Below are 8,029 nucleotides of genomic sequence, written 5' to 3'. Positions count from 1 at the left end.
GCAGCGGCCCTGGCTGAGGCGCGAGCGGGGCGGAAGGGCGCTTTAGGTTTTTGGCTTCGTGCACCCGTAGGCGCGTCGACCCACCGGAGCAGCCGTGCCGGAGGGATGGCTCGGCTCCCTCGGAAATCTTTGGCTTCGAGAACAGCTCACCCTCTTAAAATGTATTTAGGGGCCATGCCACGGTGCGTTCCTGCCCCCAGAAGGAGGGACGGGGTAGCCGAAAGCCGTCCCGGACTTTCTTTTTTTTTTTTTTTTCTTTTTTGAGGGCGTTGTTTTCTTTCCCGATGCATCCGGCCGTCGTGTGACGGGGGAGATCGGTGAGGCTGAAAGGCAGACCCGTGCTCGACGCCTGCTGGGGCGTGAACTCGACCTTCCTGTACTCTGACGTCCCTGTGCTCTGTTTTGATTTCAGTTAAGCGTGTACACTACCACACGGTCAAACATTGGTGCGGAGAGTAACGTAGATCTGGTTTTGAACGTGGAGGATTTTGATATTGAGTCCAAATTTGAAAGGTAGGTATCCCACCTACGAGTTCTGTCTGTAATTCTGAAGCGCCTATCTGAACTGCCGGTGAGGCGTATGGAAGTACGCATGAAGCCAGGTAGACTGCTCACGATAGCCGTGCTGAAAGAGCAGGGTGGTTGTTCTTGCGTTCTTTATTTTGGGGTTAAAGCTATTTTTGCACGCTGTGCAGGCTGTTCAGTTCACACTGGTTTTCCTAGACCACTAACCATATTTGCCGCGGTAAGGCAGGGAAGACGTTGCTTGGATTTCAGCCTTAGGGTTGAGGACAAAGTGCTGCTGTTAATAAAAATAATATTTTTAATTAAAGGTTCCTAGCGTATTTTATAAATTAAAAATTGGCAAAATGCCTGCCGTGATGGGGATGGTGTGCTAAGTTTGCCTGGGGCTTAGCAATAGGCTCTTAGACAAACTTTTCTCATATTGAAAATCATCTCATAGTTGCAAGAAACAAAGCTTGCAAAGCAAAGCTATACTAGTAAATACGAAAATGTTTGTTCCTCTCCTGTAGACTTTACAAATCTTGAACGCTGTCCTATGTCATTTGTCTCAATTTTCAGATTCCTCTCTAGACGTTCATCTCGCTAGCTGTGCTAGATCAGTAACGTATGCGTGACATGCTAAACTCAAGTATTGGTTAGTTTGGAGCAGCGTGGCGTTTTCGGCCATATCGACAATGTTTTATGAAAGCATACTTTGCTTATAAGAGCACAGATGACTTTCCGTTGTGAAAAATCTAAGTCAGAATGTCTGGAAATGCTTGAGACTTCCCTTTAATAGCGTGTATAGCCAGTCTACTTAGCTACATGATGTTTTGTTCTTAATAGCCGTGGCTTCAGACCTGGAATAGAACTTGGAAGACAAACAGTGTTCTCTTTTCTTGCGTTTTAGCAGTGTGCTCCTCTGTAACTGTTTTAGTGCTCATAATTGTAAAAGCAAACCTTGTTTTTCTGGTAGTTTAGGGGTTTGAGATCTTTTGAAAGGATATTGGTGCCCAGATGGAGTAAGACTGTGCCCTTCTGAGTGTAACACTGCATTCTGCGTACGCCTCTCTACAATTAAAACGATTAGAACTACTTGTTTTGTGCTGCGTATTTGCTGCCTCACTCTTTTTTTTTTGTTTGTTTAAAATAGTCACCTTATTCTTGACTCTGTTGTCGCAGATTCTCCCAGGTTCTTCCACGTTCTGTGTTTTTCTATAATTAAAGAATGTGTCGGTCTGCAGCTTAGGTCAGACTAAGCTTCATCTCTGGCAGACCTGCAAATATAAGAATTGTTTTACTGGCAGAGCCTGCTAAGCCACTGAAAGCATTCAGAGCAAAATAACCTGAGCAGATTTACAGGAATAGAGGAGACATTATGCAAGGAGTAGGATGATTTCTTGGCTAACGCAAAGGAAGTGACATGTTTGGGGCTCCTATGTAGAGTTCTGCGCTTGGTGTGCTATAGCTGAGAAGATGCTTTATTAATGCGACGTGCTTGGCAAAACTTTGGAATTTTCTTTTTAAACTTTGTATCATATATACAATCTGCAATACATGTTGAGCACACGGAAGGCTGTTTTCTACAAATGTGATAATTTTGGCCCTATGACCTATCGGCCGGGGAAAACAACAAAAAAACTGATGATGCAGTCCTGTGTTATCTAGGGTAATAAAGTATGAATTGGACAAAGATTAAAGTATCTTAAGATAATAGTAAAACTTTGGAAATGCAGATATTATGATACGTACTGGTTAAATTGTTCCCATCTAGCCACGGCTCATTAGGGCATATTAGACAGAACTAATTGTGTGCCAGGCAACCCAAGTGTGTTTTTGTTTGTTTTTTTTTTTGCTTGCTTCCCAATCATCTTCAGTGATCCTTATATGTAATAGCTAAATATTTCAGTATATGCTATGTCATCTCATAATGTGTTTATTTTGTATTTTAGGACAGTGAATGTCTCTGTACCAAAGAAAACACGAAATAATGGCACATTATATGCTTATATATTTCTTCATCATGCTGGCATTTTGCCTTGGCATGATGGTAAGCAGGTGCATATAGTAAGCCCTCTGACCACATACATGGTCCCTAAACCAGAAGAGATTAATTTGCTCACTGGAGAATCAGCCACACAGGTAGGTGTTTTTTCCATCTATAGGGGAAAAAAAGCAAAAAAAAAAAAAAAAAAAAAAAAGTGATTTCTTTTATAGACACTTCTAGTGTTAGCATCTGCTATGCTTGCATCTTTACCCTAATGATGATATTAGCAAAACAAAAAATCAAAACCCCTCTTCTTGATTATCAGCTTGTATGCTAATAGTAGACCACTCAGCACAGCAGAGGTAAAGCCCTCTGTATCACTGGCTGCTATTAAAACACTTTGCTAGTTAACATTAACTACTTCTTTAATGATTTATTGCTTTTGGTAGAAATACTGTATTGTTCTGTAACAGCGTGATGCTGCTTTCTGTAGTGAATTGGATTAATGTGAAATAATATGCTTTGCTTTTACAAAACAGAGATATGAACTTGATTTTGACATTGGTGAGTGACCGACGTAAATTGCATCTTTTCTTTTAGGATGTTCTTACTGTTCACTCTCATTCAAGGGAATAAGATCATATCCTTTGACAAATACTATGACTTTTCACCATGGGAGAAAAAATATAGTGTTATTTGATGGAATACTTGTGAATGGCTTTTGTGCCTCGTACTAAATGGAGCTTGAGAATTTCACAACTGTAGCCAGCAGTGCTGTTTGTAAATCCTGTCAGAATAAAGTTGAAAACGAGTTGAGGCTAGAGTCCCACACTAAAAGTCAGAACAGGTGGTGTTCATCCAAAGAAAAGCAAAGAGTGCCCCGGGAGCGTGAGCATCCAAGGAAAGCTAAGGTACTTGCTTTCAGCACTGCTTTACACGGCATTTGGAAGCTCAGAAGTTCAAAACAAATGGTCTGATCTTTCTGCTCACCAAAACTCGTGGTTGATACCAACATCCTTTCAACTGTTTTGAAGTGACATCTGATTACTCTACAGTCCTCATTCAAAGTGACTTTTTCTGACTAGTATCCACATTCCAAAGGTGTTAAGATGAATTAGCTGAATATTCGTTCTTAATGAACAAGGCTGTGAATGGGCGCTGAAGTTTTTCAGTGTGAGATTATGGTGGGCCTTAGCAATCCCTTCTGTCATATTTGAGCAAAATACTTGACCTGGTCGAAATTAAGGTAAAGTATTTCTTAGTGGGCTTCTGTTTTGTGATATAGTTAATGACTCTGTAGCTTCTCTGAGTTATTAGAGCATTATCCCATTCAAAATTCTATATCGTTTAGCAGTATGTATGTTTATTGTATTTTTAAAGCAAATTGAAGCAGAAAAACAGACCAGTGCTCTAGATGAACCTGTCTCTCACTGGAGGTCCAGATTAACCTTAAATGTCATGGTGGAAGATTTTGTGTTTGATGGATCATCCCTCCCTGCTGATGTTCACCGTTACATGAAGATGTAAGTTGATGGCTTAATTTTGCTAGATTTGTTATTATAAACTTACTGCACACTTCTTCAGAAGTCCTCCCTAGCTTCCTTCAGTATTTTATGTTTAAATTGGCACTTAGGAGACAAGAATAAATACTCTTAATGCTTGCATTTTGGTAGTAACGATTACTAAGAGATTAAGTACTAGAAAACCTTATTTGGAGAGATCTTGTTCCTGGACAGCTCAGAGTTTAGAATGCTTTTTTTGTATGGAGATATCGTGGTAAGACAAAGAGAACTACAAAGACCAAAGAAAAATGCTGCAGCAGACTTCATACCCCCTTGTTCTCAAATCATACTTCTGGCCTTTAAAGCAGTTACTGTCCCTTGACCTTTCCAGCTATCCTTCATCTGCGCATTATCTGTACAGACTACAAGTGCTGAAGAGGTGCAGCTGATCTCCTATGACATCTTTTTTCTCCTTTATGACTGGCATTATTTTACTTTGGCAATGTGTGTTCCTACATTATGTCATTTTCTCAAGAAAATACTAGAAAGCAGGGGTAGGTTTTTAGGCCACTAAATGCAGGCAGTAGCTTCTGTTCACAGCTTGCTTAAATTACTTCCAGTGTTAACCATATAAATAGTGCTGTGTTGGCTTGTGGTGCTGTGTGTTGATGCCTTTCTCTACAAGTATCCTGTTAAATACAGAAGTAGTTGCTTAATCAGCAGACCCTGGGGTTCTGGGATAGCTTCCCAGCCAGAATAGATAAACTTAGTAAGCCATAAGATAGGCCAATAACAAGAAGGGATTGGACTGGGGTTGATAAATGAGGGGGGGGTTTTCTGGTCATGTTTGGATACGTGTCAGTGCTGTTTTGTCATTGCATTACACAGGAAATAGTTTGAATATGAAATGGCCTGCTGCAATTCCACTAGCAGTAGCTTTAATTGCAGTTATTATATAAAAATCTAAACCTCTTCAGTTAAATAACCAAGCAGTATTCCTGAGCCTCGATTTGGTACTTTTCTATATTACTGTTGCCCGTTGTATATTTAGGATGCAGTCTTTCTTAGCATGCATAGAGATTTCCTTCTTTTGTGAACAACTAAAATTCAACTTTCAAGCTTTAAAAAGGCCTGTTATGCTGGTTCCATAGACTTTTACCGAGAACATCACAGAGTAGACAACTGCCTTTCTAGTGAAGAACTTTAAGAACTTGTCTCTCTTAGGGCATTAGGCTAAATACTTTTCTAAGATACTGACAAAGCAATTGCTAAGTAACTTTCCACTGGTCAGTTTTGTAGAGGGCTCAAAGGCTGGAAAGTTTCATTGGTTTCGTGCAGGTTGGTGAGGTGGTAGAGCAATCCAAACGAGAGCTTCCGTTGAGGAGAAGGCAGACAAGAATTCTGCTCCTTGTGCGCTCTCTCCAGTAGTATCTAGCCTTCCTGTGTGCTTACCAGCCATCGTGTTCATAGTCCCATGCCAGCTACAGCATGTGCTGTTACTGACCTGGTAGATGTCATTGGGAGTGCAGAGGAGTTGGGGGAGATGGTGGAGAGCTGTTACTGTTGCAGTAGGAGAGGGATACTTGAGACAAAGGGTACAAATATATGATAGTAAACTTCAGCACGTTTCTCTTCAACAAACTTTTTAATTTCCTCTGCCCTTGGTCATGCAACAGCTTTGGAATCATCACAACCAATTTCATTTGTCTTTTTTTTTTTTTTTTTTTTTTTTTGCTTATTCTGTCTTTCTACAGGAAAGTAAAAACAAACTAAAAGGAGAAATGTGACATGCCTAATTTTTTATACAGACATTTCTCAATGAAAGACTCTAGGCTAGTGGCTTCTTTCTTGCTGTGTGTTAAAAGAAAATGTGCCTGAAAAGATGGTGTGAAATAACTACATGGGTAGATCTGAAAGTGATGAATGAGTGCTAACTTGAATAAAAGTAGTTTTCTTTTTAGATCACTATAGTCATAAAATCCATGTTTAAACATCCTAGGGTTCAGTTGGGGAAGACAGTGCATTACCTTCCAATATTATTTATTGATCAGCTAAGCAACAGAGTGAAAGATTTGATGGTGAGTAATAGAATACCTTTAATTACATTTAACAGTTTTAACAGTAATCTTCAATGTTGTTTAATTAAGATTTTGTCATAGGTTGTTTGCTGTAATGAAAAAGTACGAATTCACAATTTATCAATAACTGTTTAATTTAATGTGGTCAACTGTGGTAACTGCAGAGGCTGGATCTAGGTTTTGAGACTCCCCTCTGGCCAAGCACTCCCTTTATTCCACCAAAAGATACCTGGATTCCGTTGCTTCTGCCTTTTGGGTGGATATGGAGGACATCACTGCAGCTGTGGTGGGAGCAGTTTGATGAGCAGTTTGACTCCCTAAGCTGAAGAAGTTGTGTTAACGTCCCAGAGCAGCTTCTGATACCTTCCAGGGAAATGATCGTACTGAACACAGCTGATACTGGAGCTACACTGAGATAAGTCAGTAGCTACTCTCTTACCTCCAAAAAATTCACTTGTGGTTAAATTTTCTGGTGGTGCTCTTTATCGTGTTAGAATAACTTGAGCACCTGAAAGCTTGGTGTTGCAGTACGTCTAACCATTTTGTGCACTCAAACAAATCAGGACTCAGAAACTTTAATAATGGAATTACGGAAGGATGAAGTTGGATGAGATTTCTGGAGATTTCTAGGCCAACACCCCTGCTTAAGAGTAGGGTCACCTAAAGCGGGTTGCTTGGGGCCTTCTCCAGTTAGGTTTTGGATATATCCAAGGGTGGAGATGCCATAGCCTCTCTGGGCAACACATTCTAGTTTTCAGTCACCACTGCAGTTTAAAAAAAAAAAAAGGGGGGCATGGTGTTTACACATTTAAATAGAATTTTCTGTATTCAGTTTTTGCTCAACTCTTCTCTTGTGGGAAATCATACGATTCCCTTTAGTACAAGTTACACATGGCAGTCCCCTCCCTGCATCTAAGCCATGTTCATCTTAGCAGCTCTTAGGTAAGCCCTGGATTTCTTTTCAGTTGCACTGACTGCAATTTAGCAATCAGAGTTACTGAGAACGAAAGTCTTGGGGAAGGTCTCAGTTAAATGAGTATGTCTGGATTCAGCGTCTTCTAGATTGAAGTCTTGGTAGATGTAAACTTTCCACAGACCTTCTAAATTGTCCTTCCAATTCATTAACTTTACCTCAGACAAAGAATTTTGCTACCTAGTGTTGGAAAGAATCATCTTTAAGAACTTGTATCCCCTGCACCCCGAGCTTGTTCAGCAAAATAAGCTCCTGAGCATTTGTTCCAAATCTTGGTAGCAGATAGTTTTGTCCTGTATTTTTTTAGATACACTTTTGTAATGTCTTTATTGGTGGTCATTGTCGTTTGTTTTAAGTTTCTTACCACAGCTCATTCAGTTCAGTACATTCATATGAGCTTCTAACTGGTCAAGTCATTTACCCTGTTTACAGATAAACTCAGCATTCTCATGTTATTAGTAACATTCCTGCAGTTCCATGCATGTCATGGTTAATGCTATTGTAACTCACTGCCTTAAAGTCGTTAAAGATTCTCAGAAGTGCTGCAAAGACTATTCCATCAAAACTAGCAAACTTCCCCTTCAGCACTGGCTTATGTGACTTCTCAGTAGTGACTTGCCAAACTGCTCGCGAGCCCTGTAGAAAGAGTGGTTTAATAGTATGCATACTGTGAGATAAGGAGGGGTAAGTGAAGAGCAGAAACAAATATGGGAAGGAAGCTTTGGTGGAGCAAGGTTGGCATTTGACTGTAAATAAGGGCATAGGTGCTGTCTGTTTGGTGTGCCTGACCTAAAGTCATGGAGCTGAAGATGCATTTTCCCTGCTTGTACTAGGCTGTGTAGATTTTGAACTATTATTTTGACCCACATGTAGGTCTTCTGTGGTAAGTACTGTAGTCTGGAGGTTGTGAGTTCCTCATGTTCTTAAATGTTCTTGCCAGTGCTGGGGGCTTGGGGATTGCGAGGTTGTGAGGACTTTCCATTTG

At 40.3% G+C, this 8,029-nt stretch overlaps 1 protein-coding gene across 7 annotated transcripts in view; it reads left to right on the top strand.

Annotated features, from left to right (window-relative positions):
- The first annotated feature begins 415 nt into the window (after positions 1–415).
- CLPTM1L (CLPTM1 like) overlaps positions 416–8,029 on the top strand; it is a 29,462-nt gene continuing 21,848 nt past the window's right edge. For 5 of the 7 annotated variants that reach the window (XR_004842343.1, XM_035896791.1, XM_035896795.1 and 2 more), the window contains exons 1-3: positions 2,499–2,646; positions 3,872–4,014; positions 5,993–6,071. Coding sequence is in view for 6 of the 7 variants with exons in the window: in XM_035896791.1 (XP_035752684.1) it covers positions 2,593–2,646; positions 3,872–4,014; positions 5,993–6,071 (276 nt within the window). In the remaining variant the exon portion in view is untranslated. Of the gene's footprint in view, positions 514–2,456; positions 2,647–3,091; positions 3,738–3,871; positions 4,015–5,992; positions 6,072–8,029 lie in introns of those variants that run through there. The other 2 variants (XM_035896796.1, XM_035896792.1) reach the window with 2 other exon arrangements.

The sequence above is a fragment of the Egretta garzetta genome, unplaced genomic scaffold, assembly GCF_000687185.1.
Source record: "Egretta garzetta isolate BGI_Z169 unplaced genomic scaffold, ASM68718v1 scaffold716, whole genome shotgun sequence".
Taxonomy (NCBI): domain Eukaryota; kingdom Metazoa; phylum Chordata; class Aves; order Pelecaniformes; family Ardeidae; genus Egretta; species Egretta garzetta.
Note: the sequence above shows the minus strand (reverse complement) of the source record. Positions and strands in the feature narration are given on the sequence as shown.